General features: G+C 35.7%; 2 protein-coding genes across 2 annotated transcripts in view; one reads left to right on the forward strand and one right to left on the reverse strand.

Moving 5' to 3' along the window:
- Positions 1 to 6148, forward strand: part of LOC136026651 (RUN domain-containing protein 1-like) — a 29819-nt gene extending 23671 nt beyond the window's left edge. Inside the window, exon 2 of the mRNA XM_065703391.1 lies at positions 5966 to 6148. Within this exon, the coding sequence (XP_065559463.1) occupies positions 5966 to 6110 (145 nt within the window). The 3' untranslated portion in view covers positions 6111 to 6148. The remainder of the gene's footprint in view (positions 1 to 5965) is intronic.
- Positions 1 to 20330, reverse strand: part of LOC136026630 (N-terminal kinase-like protein) — a gene marked incomplete in the record, with an annotated part of 193298 nt that overhangs the window by 109542 nt on the left and 63426 nt on the right.

Raw genomic sequence — 20330 nt, forward strand, 5'->3', positions numbered from 1 at the left:
TTTATTTTCCTTATTTACAAACCTGCTTAATTTTGGATTTGCAAAATTTATAATAGGAAACAAAATGTCATTCTTATAACACAGGCTCAAAAAATTTAACTAGTATTGCAAGAATTCGTTAAAGAAGTTAAATATTAACTTTGGCTAAAATATCATTTTATTTAAACATTCGTTTAGAATAAATAGCCAATGTGTTAAAATTCTAGTTTAGGGGCTTTTTGCTATCTTGGAAAGTAGTTTGGTTAGAGGAAAAAACTTTCAGGGATGTATATACAGCCTAAAGAATGTCCCAGGAAGGCGTTTTAATATTGCCATCTCTACCCTCCCTTTCTCTATAGAATGAGTACTGCAGCTTATTTTTGCTCGTGTTTGATCCCACATTAAAGTTAAAAGTATAAATATGCGCTTACCTTAAAAAACTCAACTTTTAATGTTAAAAATTATATTAGACACAATATTTAGTAATTAACTTCTTTATTTACAACTTTTCAATTTTAAGTGCCAGCTACACGTTCTATACAATATGCTACATACACAAAAACCAGGTTGGGATGTTACAACACAAAGACAGTTTTCATTGGCTGTCATCACAACTTAGATACCAATACAGTTATGAAAACTCGATTTATTTTTGGGACACAGTTCGCGGTAGTGATGCTAGCGCCTGGGGACAGGAACCTGGCAGCACAGCTTAGGTACCAATATTGGTATCTAAGTTGTGTATGCAACAAAACAAAATTGCGTTCCCGCCTATAATGTTGATTTACGCGTTGGAGCGCGGGCTTGGAGGAGGCGCCAAGTTCAAAGCTCTGTACCAAAAGTTTCTCATGGGCAAGATAAGAGTTTTCAAAACTGTATTGGTATCTAAGCTGTGGCTGTCAGCTATATAATTGTTGAAGGGCACAATATGCATGCTATGAATATTCTTGTACTGTTTGATTAGTTTTCTCTGTCTTCATTTTTGATTTTCTGGTTGGACCTAACTGAATCCTATTTTAAAGTTATAACTAGATCTCAAAAAGTTGTTTGGGCTAGACTGTATTAGTGAGGTTTTCAAGGTTGAATTAATAGACAAAAGTATGTCCAGGGAAGATGTTTTGAGTTTGTTTTTACTCTACACGTCTAAGAAAATTCAAATCAAAGGGCTTTTGTGGTATTGTGCTAGTCTAAGAATTCTCTGCTTAAAGCTAGATTAATGAAAACTTCAGGAATTGATGTAAAGCCTAAAGTTTGTCCAGGCAGGATGTTTTGAATTCTCTAACTTAGAAAATGCTCCTTAGAAAATTCTAAGTTTATTTACATTTCAAGCGCGTTTTTTGTTAATGCTCATTACAATATATAGAAGGGGAGGGGTAGAGGTAGAGATGCTAAAACACATTCATAGGACATACTTAATAGGCTTTACATCAATCCCTGAAAGTTTCATTTTCCTAACCCAACTACTTTCCAAGATAGCAAAAGCTCCTAAAGTTGGGGCTTTATAATAAACATGAAACAGAGAGTTTATTGTAAAATTAAAAATTTAATATAAAGTTCTTAAAATTCCACATCTATTATTTGACCACACTTTTTAAGCATGTTACAGATAGTATCTTGTTTCAAATAAATCTCAGAAAATTTTAAAATATCACTGCTATTCTTAATGTGAATTTTCCAAATATGAACCCACACGGTTTTCAAAACAAGTAAAATTAATATATTTTTTAAAAAAGGAAAAAAAACTAGATAAAAAGTAGACCTAAATGAAAAAGGTAATACCAAGAATATTTCTTAACTACAGTTTTTCTACATATCATGAAGTAAGTAGGCCTATCTTTTCTTGTCATGTTTTCTTTTGATGGGCAAATCATTAAAGTTATACCAATAGGGGTAAAGCAAAGCAATGCAATTTTAGGAATGACATAAAGTATGTATTTTACAATTTGCTAGAGTAGTTTTCAGAATTTTATAATATTTTATTTTGGTGAATGTTTCCACTAAATAAGAACCTAAAAGCGCAATATAGGACATTAACTATAGGCAATGCAAAGCACCAGATCAGTGAAGGGTTAAGAGGGCACAATGTATTGTTCATTTTTTTCACCTAGGTAATTTGTATAGAAGGTGTTATTGACATCCGGAAAGGAGCTAATTCAATTGGAAATTGAAGGTTCTTAGTGCCTTTTTTAAGATTAAAAGTGATTGGAGCATCCCCCCTTTCACGCCAACCAATTCTCCCAACACATCCGATCAAATTTTGAAAACAAATAACTAGAGGTTTATAATTGTTAATATTAATTTTAATTATTAATGTGACCATATTAATGTGACTTCTCGCCCAAACAGACCAGGGATGGCCAAACGGCTATCTAGCCCTCCATAGTTATCATTTACTCAACACGCTTAAAAGACAAGCCACTTATTTTTTATTAGAATGTTAATTTATAATATTGATAATAATTAGATAACTAATGTAAATGATAAATCAAATATAATTGATATGGAACAATGCAGCTTACCACCCTAATCCGGTCCTGGTCACCAAAACAACTCCCTTCACTGAGATAAAAGTCATTACCGCCCGAATCCTTTTGGGTTTTTCATACTATTTCACATTGAATGAATCCTTCCAAGTTCTCATACAATTTCACTGCCGACAATTCTTCCGCTGTGGGATTTCATAGCCTCAAAAGTTTTCACGATTCTTCTTTTCTTGCTTCTATTTGCATGCTTTATTTATATGGAAGACCTCCCTCAATCTCTGAATCAGGTTTGAAGTCCCGTTAGATATAATACTTTAGAGCTCACAGTTGTCTCCTCTTCTCTGTTTCGGATTCAACACACCTATGACTCAATTAGGGTAGAATCTGAATTGGTTTGACAGTGCAAAGATAATACAGCTTCGTCTCTCTTACACATCACTTTCCAGCTTGTGAATTAAGGTCTTAAATTGAAGTTAGCAATTATTAAATCTTGACTTTTTTGTTCACTTCGATTTCTCTTTTTTTTTTACACTTTTTTGGCAAGTCCAAGAAGCAAAAATAGCATAAATTTATTTTCTTATAAGAAGCTTCACCTTTTTTGCAATAAAGTAGCTTAAAAATTGCAGTAATATTGGATTAAATTTTGGTGAGTTGCTTTAACTATGCATCTAAAGTTCATTTAATTACTTATAGTTTCCAAAAATTTCCATATATTTAATTTCATAAAAGTATTCTTATATTCAACTTTTAAAGATACCAAGGATAATATTCCACTTGGAATCTTAGTTTGACATAATTCCACCCTTCTGTAGGGTAAGCTAAAGAGGGGTGTTAACGTCATACGTATATGTATAACGCCATATTTTAACAGAAAACTCATGCAACTTCTTTAGTTTCACTACCTTGAAACAAAAATCATTTTGTAAAGTTTACTGTATTATTCTGTAAACTTCAAAACAAAATTAAAAAAAAAGTTTTGGTGAGGGAAGTAAAGAGTGAAGATGAAACTTACAATGAGCACAATTTTTTTTTTACACTACTTAACAGCAAGTACTAGAGGTTTATGTGGGCAGTGGCCCCCATCATATTTTAGATAAACCTCAGTATAAACAATCAGATATTAAATTGAAGATTAAATTTGAAAATAAAATCGATGAAAGAAACAAAAAGTAACATAGTTTTTAATTTGTTCGTGGGGATTTTTTGAATAGATTTTAGCAACCGCAATCCCGCACATATTCCAATTTATTTTTTATTTTGTTTTAACAAGGATATAACACCTGGTGACTACAGCTATTGCATAACAAGTAGTCTTCCAAAAGTATTTTTGACTTTAAAGAGTCTTTGTGTTTATAAATAATGTACTACATGACAAATTTATTGAATGAGGTTGCTATTGATTTTGATAGATGCTTGTAAGCTTAAGCCCAACTGAATCATAACAGCAGCTTAGCCATGCCCAACTTAAAAGGCCTCAGCATGATATGGCTGGATAGGCCAGCTATATCTGACTGTTCAGCATGAACAGTCAGATATTAAATTGGAAAAACAGGTTTTTTTCAAATCAAACTAAGGGACGGCATTCAGCTTAAAATAAACATAAATTATTATGTACATGAAGTGGGCTGCCCCTTCATCAGCCATGCGCTCTTTGCGCTAAAGTTCTATTGTGGTTTAAGAATGCGTTTTAGGCCAAAAAAATGTCTAATGAAGCAAAATAAGATGTTTAATTATCTTTTATTATCAAAAACGAATGCGTTCTGTATATCTCTATAATAGCTATGAAATATTTTTATTTCTACTTTTTAATATCACCTCTTACCCTAAATATCAAAAATTAACAAATATACAATACTTCCTGAAGGCTTGATTGCTACGTCGAAGTACAATTCGTACTAGAGTTTTAGTGTTCGTCCTGGCGGTATTCATATTAGGTGGTTCACTCAGCCTCATTTGGGAGCTTATGATGCGAGGGCTGGGAGGATTAGAAAGATCGCAGAGAGCCTTACAGTTATAAATTTCCACACCAAAGTATGGCAGAAAACCAAACTGGGTGTCAGTAATAGAACACAAACTATATGTTTTCAAGCAAAAGTAATATAGTTGATTTATACAACACTGGGTGACCTGAAAGATGATGGTATGAGATACATAGGTCCTACTCATAACCAGATGGTACTTAATAAAGATATTTAATGAGCATAGCACGACCATAGAACAAATACATGGCGCAGATGTTATCAACAATATCTTTCTTTTTAGAATTTTCTTTTTATTTTATTTTTTCATAGTTTTTTCTATCATAGACACTAACACTTAGAAATGCATAACACTTACAAGTAATTGAGTGTTACACTGAGCTTTGTTTCGTATTGTTGGTTATGTATTTTCTGAACCAAGTTGTGCTTGAAAACCAAACTGAATGTTACAAATAGAACACATATCGTGTATGTCTTTAAGCAAAGCAACTCCATTAAATTACACAGCACTAGGTGACCTCAAAGATGGATTGCACAACATACATTTGGTGATACATTCAGGTGATGCTTTTTAAACATGTTTCATAGGCTTAATCTACTATAAAACAAATAGGGAGTTGTTGATTTGCATCAATGTCTCGAAAATAGTTTTGTTTAAATTTTAAATATTTTCTTTCCCCATAAACACTGACACTAAGGAGCCCATAGCACCCAAATACATTGAGGTCTGATTCATTTTGTCAGTAGAATATTTTGTTTGGTTTCATAAATTCAGATTCGTTGCAGAAGATCCAATATGTGAAGCCTTTTAAGTTTGAGCCATACTATTTTGGCCATTTCCCGAAGATTTTGCTGGATTTTTTTTTGTAATTATTGTGTATAGTCATTAGATTTGGGTTTGATTGCAAAATTTCCAATCAGTAGCAGATTTGGGTCGAGACTAGTAAATTTTGTCCTTAAGCATTGGTGCTCTATTAATTTGAACTTAAAAAATGTTTTTATCATACTTATTTGATCTGTAAATAATTTTGATTTGTATTTTAATCTGCATTTTCTGAAAAGATAATTTTCGCTTTGTCAAGCATTTCCGTCAACATGTGTGTCAGGTAATTGAATTTTGAGGTAATCCATATGGAAATATCTAATTGTGAATTAAGCCAAAGGAAGCTGATGGCCCTCCCTAGAAAATGTTTGTATTACAAAAACCTGTTCTAAGTTTTGCAGCAAAAATCGGTGTCTTGCTAATTGTAATGCTTTAATTTCCTTTGCCATTGAAAAAGACGAAGGAAGGACAAACACTCAGAAATCACAAATTTGCTTTTTGAAAATAAGGGTTATTGTGATTTTTACGATTTCACAGGAACATATATTTAAAGCATCTAAATATTTAAAAATATCTTAAGACATAAGACTAGCCTAGCTGCAAAAATTTAGAAACAAAACTTTGATTTTTTTTTGGTTAAGAAGATGTTGACGATTCTAATGGAATCCTAGGTCCAATTCACAGCTTTTCATATTTTACAGCTTCAGTGTTGGTGATAGTTCAAGATTGATTGAGCTTGAAGAAGAGCAAGAACAGCTTAACAATGCTTTACTGGCCTTGACAACTCATTTTGCTCAGGTGAAAAAGTTTTTTCTTTCAAGTTTTCTTTTTGTGACATTTTCGTAGACATGTGAGGAATAGTAAATCTCTCTTCATTCAAAGTTAGCCTTAAGAAATTTTTTCTGTAAAAAAATTGTGTAAATTGTGTTCAGGTGGTGGGACAAAAACTTCTTCTTTCGCCTCGACTTGCTTTTTCGTCAATATGAAAGACATATAGCTGAACCTTTGATTCTTATGATTGTTCACGTGATGGGACAAACGCTTCTTTTTTTTTCCAACGATTTATCAAGTCCAGGTTTTTGATTTTCAAAGATATGGTAGACATTGATAACCACCTTTATTCTTTTAAGTGTTCTGGTGGTGGGACAAAAACTTCTTCTTTTGCAGCTTCTCTTCTGTCATTATGCAAGACATATCGCTGAACATTTTCAAAGGTATGGTAGGTATTTATGATCTTATCCTTGTTAGAATCCAAAACCCAATCATCATCGCTATCATCTTCAATTTCTTTGGTTCGTTTTACCTCGAAATGTCTTTTGTCATTATGAAATACATATTGCCGAATCTTTGGTTTTTTTTTTAACAAAGGTATGGTAGGCATTAATGACCTTATCCATGTCGAAATCCCAAACCCAGTCATCATCGCTATCATTTTCAAGTATGACACGTTTTGATTCTTGCTGTCCGGCTTGATTTTCATTGACTCGCTCAAATGCTCGGTGTCGCATGTCTTCTAACCACATGTGTCTTCGCTTTTCATTTTCATTTTTCACATGCCGCCGCGGTTCTTGTAACCGTGTGTGTATTTGCTCTTCATTTTCATTTTTTGAGTCGCTCACATGCTCGGTGTCGCATGTCTTCTAACCGCATATGTCTTAGGTCTACATTTTCATTTTTGACACACCGCCACTGTTCTTCTAACCGCGTGTGTATTTCCTCTTCGTTCACATGCTCCTTGTCTCATGTCTTTTAATCGCATGTGTCTTCTGTTCTTCATTTTCATGTTTGACACATCGCCGCTTTTCTTCTAATTGCATGTGCCTTTGCTCTTCATTTTCATTTTTGACTCGCTCAAATGCTCGGGTTCACATTTCTTCTACCGGCGTACGTCTTTGCACTTCATTTTCCTTTTTAACACGTTCTAATTGTCGTTTTTGCATGCATTCTAACTGCCCGTGTCTTTGCTCTTCATTTTCATTTTTGACAAATTTTTGGATTTTGATTTCTTCAGACAATTATGTACCGTCTTTTACTTTAGCTGCCTGTGCTGGCGTTGTTACAATTGATGGTGCATCGTTTTTTGGGCCTTCCATCAGACATTATTTTTTACAAATAACAGAACGTTGGAAATTCAATAGTCTTATTTAAACTATGCATGACATCATATAAGAAGATGCCTATATGATGTCATAAGAAATGATTATATGTTGAACTAACATGTGCTTGACGTAATTTGCTAAACCCCAAATTAAGGCTCCAAATGCATTTTGTCAGATTTCTTACCTATCTAGATCTTTTTTTTTTTAAATAAAAATATCTCAACATTCCAATTTTCCCGATAAAAATGGAGCCGTTTTCGAGAAAAAATATATACATAAATACATATCTTATATATATATATATATATATATATACTAGCTGTTGGGGTGGCGCTTCGCGCCACCCCAACACCTAGTTGGTGGGGCGCTTCGCGCCCCCCAAGCCCCCCCCGCGCGTAAGTCGTTACGCGCCATATTAGTTACGCGCCATTGTAGTTGTGTCCCTGTGTCCCACCTGTGAATATAGAGAGATTTATATATGTGTTTCAAACTACGTAAAACTTGCGAATATACAACATTCTTGGCTTTCCCATTGTCTGTGCATATACAAAGCCTTATGTACTAATAATGACGTCATATGCGAACGCTCTTTTTACAAACAAACAAATATGCATACACACAACTCGTTTTTATATAGATAGATAGATAGATAGATACAATACAAATGAACTGCGTAAAACTTGCGAATATACAACATTCTTTGCTGTCAAATTGTCGCTGCATATAAATAGATTGTCAGGTTTACCGACCCTCGAACATGCAACGTACAATGGTCCATGGGAAAAACAATCAGTATTAAGATCTATACCACATTTTTCTAATGATTGACCTTGAGCTTTGTTAATGGTGATTGCAAATGCTAATCGAATTGGGAATTGCAATCTTTTAAATTGAAAAAGCAGATCCGTTGGAATCATGGGAATGTGAGGAATAAGAACAGCCTCACCCTCAAAAGGCCCTGTCAAGATTGTGGCCTCTATTAGGTTTTCCATTGTTTTTTTTACGGCAAGTCGCGTGCCATTGCAAAGCTTTGGTGGGCTGATATTTCCTAAAAGTATTATTGGCACGCCTATTTTTAGTTGTAGCACGTGTGGTGGAAACCCTGAAAGATCCACGGAATTTAAAAATTCAGATGGATAATTAACCGCTTCATTTGGTAACTGTGTCGACTGACTTGTAAAGGACTGCCTGGTCTCGAATCTTGGTCAAAACAATATTATTGATTTCGTGGACGTCTATATTTTTGGGTGCAAGAATCGCTCTTTCACTTAGCCATTTATTATTTTTATAATTGTTTAGAATATTCGGAAACACTTTTTCAATCAATTCATTTTTGGACGTCACTAAATTACAGAAATCAGCAGGTAGTTGTATACGTCCTGAAATTGAGTCTACTGGGAGCTTTCCGTTTCCAATTGCCAGCAATTGATCTGAAAATGTTTGACCAGAGTCATCGTTTTGCAATCGGACACGCATATTTGTAGTTAATTTTAATGTTTTTACGTGTGCCCATAAATTAGAATTTTTCAGGCAAGCATTCATTTCGTCTGCAGGGGCTGATCTGGGTATTAATGTGCTGCCAAAGGGTTTCGACTTCCCTCGCAAATCTTTCAAGCATTGATCCAGAGCCTCGAGCGATTTTTTGTGTGCCATTGTGCACTCATCCCAAATAATAAGTTTGCATTGCTGCAATACTTTACCCATCCCAGATGATTTGGAAATATTGCACGTGGGAGTTTCTGTAGAATGCAAATTCAGAGGCAATGTCAAAGCGGAATGAGCAGTTCTTCCACCAGGCAGCAATGTTGCGGCTATTCCGGACGACGCAATTGCCAACGCTATATCATTTTTGGATCGAATTGATGCCAGAATCAGTTTTATCACAAACGTTTTACCAGTACCTCCTGGCGCATCCAAAAAGAAAATTTCTCCAACGTTGTTATCGACACAATGCATTATCGTATCATAAATGTCTTTTTGTTCCGACTTTAGCTTGGAAATGTTATTTTGTACATACGACAATAGATCACTCGTACTGTAACTTTGTTCACGATCCAATTCTACACATGTCGAAACAGCAGCGATACGGTTAGGTGAAGGCATTCCCAAATCCTGAAGAGGTTTGTTTGCCATACATACGCACAAATCTTCTATAATAACTAAAGTGTAGTTATAAATTTCTGATGTAAAATCAAAATTCATATCCGACGTCTCTAACTGTTTTCGATGGAGTATATCTTCGGACATTTTTGACTTATATTTTTCCCATAACTGTAGGAGCTGATGGAGAGCAAGTTGTTAAAATGATGCCAAACAATGCACGAATTTGACTTGGAGTTGACGTTTCGCAAGCATCATTGATGCAGTTATCCCAGTGTTGGTCATTCTCCAATAAATTCAGAGCTTGGCATGCACTACGGTAAGTGTCATGTATAGTACCGTTTACAGTTCTCAAATACTCAAAGGATGTCGGACCTGGTACATTAACCAAAAGCAGGCGTAGAAAGAAGCATTCATGTTGATTGGGGCGAACGGTGTAGTCTTCCTATCGTTGTATCTTTGAAAATGGTAGGTTGGCCGTCGACTGACTTACCCTGTTTTCGACGTTCAAATACTTTATTTTTAGTATTTCACGTGTAATACGAAGGCACTTCAGTATACAGCAGTTTTTTTTGCAAAAGAATAATTTTTGCAAAGCGAAAAGAAAGCGGTTAACTTTGTATCCGGTGGATTCAGGGCTCTTTGTTGCACGTTGGTTTCCGAGAAATAAACACGTTGACCATTCTGTAAATTTACCGCTAAGTGAACAACAGCTGGACTACGTTCATGTATCGGAAATGAAAGAATTCGCCAAACAGCTTCATTACTGCTTATGTATCTTCCAGCCTGATATTGTACGATTTCGTCGATATCTTTGATTTCGGACTGCAAGCCAAAAACTGCCATGTCACTGCCTTTGTTGACGTATTTACATATGTATTTGATTGCCTTTACGGAGTTACAGTATTCAACGTTTATGTGTGCATTAAATGTTTTTGATAATAACGGGGAATATGGAACAACCCACCTTATCTACTTCGATGGTGGTACCGTTACGCTTCTTTATTATTGCTGTTTTACCGCCATCTTCAGTAGATTTTCTTCTATATTGTGGGTAACTATCATTGCCAGTAATTGTGTTGGATACTAAAAGTCGAGGATATTGCTTTGTGCACCTTCCTTTGGCCATGCATGGTGAATTTTCGTTCAGTGCACCGCAAGGTCCCTGTATCATATTCTTTGCAATAATATCATGTAACCCCTTATCGACATTTTCATCAGGTATTTCAGCGGAAATCACATCATCAATTTCGTTCGAAGTAATTTTTTTATGTAGCCAGATTAGTATATGTGCATGTGGCAAACCTCGTTTTTGCCATTCCACTGAGTACATCCAGCATCGCACTGACCCAAACACTTCAAGTTTTACTATGTAGTTTATCAGTGATTTCAACTTTTGCCAGAAGACACGGGCCGTAATGTCATGTCTATGAACCGCCGATTGTCCTTGAAGTAAAATCTGCTGTATCTCGTCCCAAGATTGATTACATGTAAATGTAATAAATAAATCTGGACGACCATAGAGACGAACATACGCAATAGCATCTTGAGCACGTTCATGCATATGACGGGAACTGCCAGCATATGACGAAGGTAAAATTGTTAATCTTCCCACGTTTGTGGTATTACCGTCATTTACAACTGCATCTCGCAAATGAATGTATTGTTCAGAGCGGAGCTTGGTCTGATTCAGGTGGATATTATAGCAAACGTTCTGATTCAATTTTAGCATAAAATTCCCCATAATAATGGGGAATATGGAATAACCCACTGGTTATCTACTTCGATGGTGGTACCGTTACGCTTCTTTATTATTGCTGTTTTACCGCCATCTTCAGTAGATCTTCTTCTATATTGTGGGTAACCATCATTGCCAGTAATTGTGTTTGACACTAAAAGTCGAGGATATTGCTTTGTGCACCTTCCTTTGGCCATGCATGGTGAATTTTCGTTCAGTGCACCGCAAGGTCCATGCATCATATTTTTTACAATAATATCATGTAACCCCTTATCGACATTTTTATCAGGTATTTCAGCGGAAATCACATCATCAATTTCGTTCGAAGTAATTTTTTTATATAAACAGATTAGTATATGTGCGTGTGGCATACCTCGTTTTTGCCATTCCACTGAGTACATCCAGCATCGCACTGACCCAAACACTTCAAGTTTTACAATGTAGTTTATCAGTGATTTCAACTTTTGCCGGAAGACACGGGCCGTAATGTCAAGCCTATGAACCGCCGATTGTCCTTGAAGTAAAAGCTGCAGTATCTCGTCCCAAGATTGATTACATGTAAATGTAATAAATAAATCTGGACGACCATAGAGACGAACATACGCAATAGCATCTTGAGCATATTCATGCATATGACGGGGACTGCCAGCATATGACGAAGGTAAAATTGTTAATCTTCCAACGTTTGTGGTATTACCGTCATTTATAACTGCATCTCGCAAATGAATGTATTGTTCAGAGCGGAGCTTGGTCTGATTCAGGCGGATATATAGCAAACGTTCTGATTCAATTTTATCATACATATCAACGACAAATTGGTGAAACAATTCACGGCATTTTAAAATATAATTTTCTTCATCCTGCCGAATCATTAGTCTATAGGAATAATAATGCATTGCACTGCATTTCTTATTCATTTCTTTGTTAGTGGCTGGATTCATCAATTTAATATTAAAGTGATAGCCGTCGGCTCCATCCCAAAAAATGATAGGATATTGTAGGGCATCGTAGCATCGATGAGTTTCAGCAATTCTTAACAACTGAGCGTTTCGCTTATGAAGAATAATATCTCGAGGTAAAAACTGATCACCGACCATAACGATTGCCCTTTCTTCGATAGTTGGAGCATTGTATCTACGCACATGTTGGCCAGGAGGCGTTTTGTCAGCGGAAATAACAATTTTATGCGTATCAGTAGGCATCAAATCGATGGCTGTTTTGAACAGATGCACTAAATTATTATTTTCGTGGAAAAGATGTTGCAATTGGGAAACGATTGTCCTTTCAACGTTGGGAGAAATTTCGCAACGTGCATTCAATTCAGAATTTCTATCACTGATGAAGTACAATTGTAAAAATTTATGATTCTCGCCTGAGAATGGTAGAAGGGACCCTGCTCTATGATAAATTTGCCCTTTTACTTTGAAAGTAGACATAAATTGATCTGGATTTTTGATTTGGGCTCCAAACGACGTCATTTGGAAACATGAGTTGTATTTTCTGATTTGTGACAAAAAACGCTTAGATTCTGACGTAGCTCCAGTAAGGAAAGTCTTCAATGGCTCTGGTGGTGCAGCCAATAGAGGAAGTTTAACTTTTCCTGAGGTGCAACACATTCCCGTTTTTTCACCATTGAATTTCAAGGCCTTGCAATAGGGACAAATTTTAGACATTGTCCCGATTTGAACACATCTACTCAAGCTATAATCATCGACTGGGTTGTACCCGAATGCCAGGCGATAACTTTCAGGTTGCTCTGATTCCTCGGCACGCTTTCTTTTCTTACTTTCTCTATCAGCAGCAAGCCTGATTTCTTGCTGTTCTTGTGATTCCTCGGCACGCTTTCTTTTCTTACTTTCTCTATCAGCAGCAAGCCTGATTTCTTGCTGTTCTTGTAATTCCTCGGCACGCCTTCTTTTTTCACTTTCTCTTTTAGCAGCAAGTCTGCTTCCGCGTTGCTCTGGTAGTTCCTCGGCACGCTTTCTGTTCTCTCTTTCTCTATCAGCCTCAAGCCTGTTTCCTTGCTGTTCTTTTGATTCCTCGGCACGCTTTCTGTTCTTTCTTTCTCTATGAGCCTCAAGCCTGTTTCCTTGCTGTTCTTTTGATTCCTCGGCACGCTTTCTGTTCTTTCTTTCTCTATCAGCCTCAAGCCTGTTTCCTTGCTGTTCTTTTGATTCCTCGGCACGCTTTCTTTTCTGACTTTCTCTATCAGCAGCAAGTTTTTTGGCATAGACTCTTTGAGCATCTTCATCGGCTTTTGCCATTGTTAGTTCATCAGTCATTTTAAACTTAAACATTAATAGATTTCTACGTGAACATATGTCTTAAATATCTTGAATGACGTCACCGTCAAAGCAAAAATGACGACAACTAATTTCATGACGTCAGTCAACACAGAAACATGACGTCACCTGACAGACACACAGACAGACAACTTATTTTTATATATATCTTCTATATATATATAAATAAGTTGTCTGTCTGTCTGTGGATCAGGTGACGTCATGTTTCTGTGTCGGCTGACGTCATGAAATTAGTTGTCGTCATTTTTGCTATGACGGTGACGTCATTAACGGTATTTAAGACATTTGTTCACGGAAAAATGTTTAATTGTAAAATGACTGAAGAACCTACAATGGCAACAGCCGAGGAAGCTGCTCAAAGAGTTTATGCCAAAAAAACTTGCTGCTGATAGAGAAAGTAAGAAAAGAAAGCGTTCCGAGGAATCACAAGAACAGCAAGAAAACAGGCTTGCAGCTGATAGAGAAAGTAAGAAAAGAAAGCGTGCCGGGGAATCACAAGAACAGCAAGAAAACAGGCTTGCGGCTAAAGAACGCAAAACCGCGCAGTTAGATGAAAATCCACCTGGACAGCGAGAGTCAAAACATATCAAAACTGAAAATTATAGCGATGATGATTGGGTTTGGGATTTTGACTTGGATAAGGTCATCAATGCCACCAGATTTTAGTTAAAAAAAAACAACAAAGGTTCGTCGATATGTACTTCATAGTGACGCTGAAAAATAAAGAAGAAAAAGAAAAACTAAAAAAAGAAAAAAGGTAAAAAACTAAAAAATACTAAAAAGAAAAAACACTCAAAGAGAAATTACAGACCGGGACACAAATGACGACCGAGACAGAGGGAATATAAGTGACGACCGGGAACCTCAAAGAGAAATTACAGACTGGGACACCCGGATACAAATCACGTTCGGGACACAGGGAATATAAATGACGACCGGGAAACAGGGACACAACTACAACGGGGATGCCGGGGGCACAGGCGGGATATATAAATGACGACCGGGACACAGGGATTGTTCGAATAGAAATTACAGACCGGGACACACAAAGAAAAAATAAAAACTGGGACACTGGGACACAAATGACGACCGGGACACAGGGAATATAAATGACGAGCGGGACACAGGGACACATCATTAGAATAATGAGGTATAGATCTGAATACGGATTGTTTTTCCCATGGACAATTATATGTTGCATGTTCAAGAGTCAGTAAACCTGACAATCTATTTATATGCACAGACAATGGGACAGCGAAGAATGTTGTATATTCGCATGTTTTACGTAGTTAAAAACATATATTTATATCTATCTCTATTCACAGGTGGGACACAGGGACACAACTACAATGGCGCGTAACTAATATGGCGCGTAACGACTTACGCGCGCGGGGGGGCTTGGTGGGGCGCGAAGCGCCCCACCAACTAGGTGTTTGGGGTGGCTCGAAGCGCCACCCCAACAGCTAGTAGATATATAAAAATAAGTTGTCTGTCTGTGGATCAGGTGACGTCATGTTTCTGTGTCGGCTGACGTCATGAAATTAGTTGTCGTCATTTTTGCTTTGACGGTGACGTCATTCAAGTTATATAAGACATATTTTCACGTAGAAATCTATTAATGTTTAAGTTTACAATGACTGATGAAGATGCTCAAAGAGTCTATGCCAAAAAACTTGCTGCTGATAGTTCCTCGGCACGCTTTCTTTTCTGACTTTCTCTATCAGCAGCAAGTTTTTTGGCATAGACTCTTTGAACATCTTCATCAGTCATTGTAAACTTAAACATTAATAGATTTCTACGTGAACATATGTCTTATATAACTTGAATGACGTCACCGTCAAAGCAAAAATGACGGCAACTAATTTCATGACTTAATTTCAGAACTTAATTTCTGTGTTGACTGACGTCATGAAATTAGTTGTCGTCATTTTTGTTATGACTATGCTTAGTATATTGTAAAACACATTAATTTGGTTAATAATATACCATTTAAAACACCAAAATGAACATGCTGGAGTAGTCACTCGGTGAGAGAGGGTGTCAGAACGGAGAATGAAGGTCCCAGGTTCAAATCCTGGTTAGGCTAAAAAAGGTAAAAATCTAAAAACTAAAAAAAAAACTGAAAAAACTAAAAAAGGCAAAAACTACAAAAAAAAAACTAAAAACTAATAAAAAAAAATAAAGAATAAAAATAAAAAAAAATAAAAAAGATAAAAACTAAAAAAAAAGTAAAAAGAAAAAACGAAAAAAAACTAAAAAAGCTAAAAAAAAGGTAAAAACCAATAAAAAACTGAAAAGAAAAAAAGGAATAAAACTAAAAAAAATTTCATCTAAAAAACTAAAAAAAACTAAAAAAGGTAAAAACTAAAAGAACTAAAAAGAAAAAAAAAACTAAAAAAAGGAAAAAAACTGAAAAATAAAGGAGAAAAAGAAAACTAAAAAAATATAAATAAAAATAAAAAAACTAAAAAGATAAAAACTTCAAAAAAAAACTAAAAAGAAAAAAGAAAAAAAAACTAAAAAACCTAAAAAAAGGTCAAAACCAATAAAAAAAAACTAAAAGGAAAAAAAGGGAAAAAATTAAAAATTTATTTCATCATATACCAATTCAAAAACGAATGTATACCGGGATGACGACCGGGACACAGGGAATATAAATGACACAACTACAACGGGGACGCCGGGGGGCACAGGGGGATATAAATGACGACCGGGACACCGGGACGCAAGGAATATAAATGACGCCCGGGACACTCAAAGAGAAATCAGAGACTGGGACACCGGGACACAAATGACGACCGGGACACAGGGAATATAAATGACGACCGGGACACAGGGACATAACTACAAAGGGGACGCCGGGGTGCACAGGGGGATATATAAATGACGATGGCGACTCAAGGAATGGTCGATTAGCAATCACCATCAACAAAGCTCAAGGGCAATCATTAGAATCATGAGGTATAGATCTGAATACGGATTGTTTTCCCATTGACCATTATATGTTGCATGTTCAAGAGTCGGTAAACCTGACAATCTATTTATATGCACAGACAATGGGACAGCAAAGAATGTTGTATATTCGCAAGTTTTACGTAGTTGAAAACATATATATATAATCGTTGTGGTCGGTGATCAGTTCTTATCTTTATATATATATATATATATATATATATATATATATATATATATATATATATATGTATATATATATATATATATATATATAAATAAGTTGTTTGTCTGTCTGTCGACTGACGTCATGTTTGTGTGTCGACTGACGTCATGTTTGTCGACTGACGTCATTATAAGGATTGAGCTGTATGTCGTCATGAAGTTGTTTGTCGTCTGACGTCATGTTTGTCGACTAACGAAACTACAGACCGGGACACCGGGACACAAATGACGTGTTATGTCTGTTATAACGTAATAGAGGCAACAATCTTGACAGGGCCTTTTGAGGGTGAGGCTTTTCTTATTCCACGCATTCTCATGATTCCAATGGATCTGCCTTTTCAACCTAAAAGATTGCAATTCCCAATTTGATTAGCATATTTAGTTTTCAGTCTAGAACCACTAAAGCTATTATGTAAATATCAAAAATATTTATGTTGTCTGAGCAATAATTTTTAGTTTTTATTTCAAAATAGAAAATTACCTGACAATTTTAGAATTATATCTATCTATATATATAAAAATAAGTTGTCTGTCTATGGATCAGGTGACGTCATGTTTCTGTGTCGACTGGCGTCATGAAGTTAGTTGTCGTCATTTTTGCTATGACGGTGACGTCATTAAAGATATTTAAGACATATATGTTCACCTAGAAATCTATTAATGTTTAAGTTTAAAATGACTGATGAACTTACAATGGCAAAAGCCGATGAAGATGCTCAAAGAGTCTATGCCAAAAAACTTGCTGCTGATAGAGAAAGTCAGAAAAGAAAGCGTGCCGAGGAATCAAAAGAACAGCAAGGAAACAGGCTTGAGGCTTGAAGATCCACCTGGACAGCGAGAGTCAAAACATATCAAAACTGAAAATGATAGCGATGATGATTGGGTTTGGGATCTTGACTTGGATAAGGTCATCAATGCCTACCAGATTTTAGTTAAAAAAACAAAGGTTCGGCTATATGTATTTCATAGTGAAGCTGAAAAATAAAGAAGAAAAAGAAAACTGAAAAAAGAAAAAATGTAAAAAACTAAAAAATACTAAAAAGAAAAAACACTCAAAGAGAAATTACAGACCGGGACACAAATACCGACCGGGACAGAGGGAATATAAATAACGACCGGGACACTCAAGGAGAAATTACAGACTGGGATACCGGGACACAAATGACGACCGGGACACAGGCAATATAAATGACGACCAGGACACAGGTATTTAAGAATATCGTTCAAAGACAAATTTTTAATTGTAAGAAGACCGTTGAAAGAGAAATTTCTAATTGTAAAATGACTGAAGAACCTACAATGGCAACACCCGAGGAAGCTGCTCAAAACGAATGTATTCACGCCGAAGTAGCTGAGTTGGTAAAGCGTTATGTTTCAGGTTCTAGGTCCGAGAGGCTCCAGGTTTGAACCTTGGCTTTAGCATTAATACAAAAGTAGAAAAAAAACTAAAAAAGGTAAAAACTACAAAAAAACTAAAAAGAAAATATATATATATATTTATATATATCATCTTTTCCACAAAAATAATAATTTAGTGCTTCTGCTTAAAAACAGCAATCGAATTGATGCCTCCTGATACGCAACTATCAACAAAGTGGCAATCGTTGAGGTCGGTGATCAGTTCTTACCTCGAGATAATATTCTTTATAGGCGAAACAATCAGTTGACAAGAATTGCTTAAACTCATCGATGCTACGATGCCCTACAATATCCTGACGAATATAAATGACCCCCGGGACACTCAAATAGAAATCACAGACTGGGACACAGGGACACAAATGACGACGGGGACACAGGGAATATAAATGACGACCCGGACACAGGGACACAACTACAACGGGGACGCCGGGGGGCACAGGGGGATATATAAATGACGACGGCAACAAAGGAAATGGTCGATTAGCAATCACCATCAACAAAGCTCAAGGACAATCAATAGAATCATGAGGTATAGATCTGAATACGGATTGTTTTCCCATGGACCATTATGCGTTGCATGTTCAAGAGTCGGTAAACCTGACAATCTATTTATATGCACAGACGATGGGACAACAAAGAATGTTGTATATTCGCAAGTTTTACGTAGTTGAAAACATATATATATAATCGTTGTGGTCGGTGATCAGTTCTTACCTCGAGATAATATTCTTTATAGGCGAAACAATCAGTTGACAAGAATTGCTTAAACTCATCGATGCTACGATGCCCTACAATATCCTGACGAATATAAATGACGCCCGGGACACTCAAATAGAAATCACAGACTGGGACACCGGGACACAAATGACGACGGGGACACAGGGAATATAAATGACGACCCGGACACAGGGACACAACTACAACGGGGACGCCGGGGGGCACAGGGGGATATATAAATGACGAAGGCAACAAAGGAAATGGTCGATTAGCAATCACCATCAACAAAGCTCAAGGGCAATCAATAGAATCATGAGGTATAGATCTGAATACGGATTGTTTTCCCATGGACCATTATGCGTTGTATGTTCAAGAGTCGGTAAACCTGACAATCTATTTATATGCACAGACGATGGGACAGCAAAGAATGTTGTATATTCGCAAGTTTTACGTAGTTAAAAACATATATATATATATATATATATATATATATATATATATATATATATATATATATAATATATATATATATATATATATATATATATATATATATATATATATATATATATATATATATATATATATATATATATATATATATATATTCACAGGTGGGACATAGGGACACAACTACAATGGCGCGTAACTAATATGGCGCGTAACGACTTACGCGCGCGGGGGGGCTTGGGGGGGGCGCGAAGCGCCCCCTCCAACTAGGTGTTGGGGTGGCGCGAAGCGCCACCCCAACAGCTAGTATATATATATATATATATATATATATATATATATATATATATATATATATATATATATATATATATATATATATATATACTAGCTGTTACGTCCCATATTAGTTACGCGCCATTGTAGTTGTGTCCCTATGTCCCACCTGTGAATATAGATATATATATATATATATATATATATATATATATATATATATATATATGTATATATATATATATATATATATATATATATATATATATATATATATATATATATATATATATATATATATATATATATATATATATATATATATATATATATATATATATATACAATTATTGCTCGTATATAAAGATAGTATATATTCGTACCGGGAGTCCCGGCACTCGGCACGCGACAGGCATCTATATATGGATCCTCATTGTCGCACTGGAGACAATTTGCTGTCTTTTACTACTGAAGTCTTTTCAATATGGTTGATTGTTAAAGCAAGTCTGATTTTTAACAACGATATCTACTAAGCTTCAAACTTTTGGTTTTTTTTTAAGGTTTTTGTAATTCCTTGTTAAAATATATAAAAATATTTTGCAATTACCTGCCGCCAGGCCGTGGCACACAGCAGGCCTGTATATGGATTCTCATTGTCGCTTATCTTCTAACCGCAGACAATTTGCTGTGTTTCCATGCTACTTTCGTTTCAAATATATTTGATTAATAGAGCAAGTCTTACATACAATACAATTTTTTTTTTGTAATTACCAGTTTTTTGGTCTTT

Source organism: Artemia franciscana, chromosome 1, assembly GCF_032884065.1.
Source record: "Artemia franciscana chromosome 1, ASM3288406v1, whole genome shotgun sequence".
NCBI lineage: Eukaryota > Metazoa > Arthropoda > Branchiopoda > Anostraca > Artemiidae > Artemia > Artemia franciscana.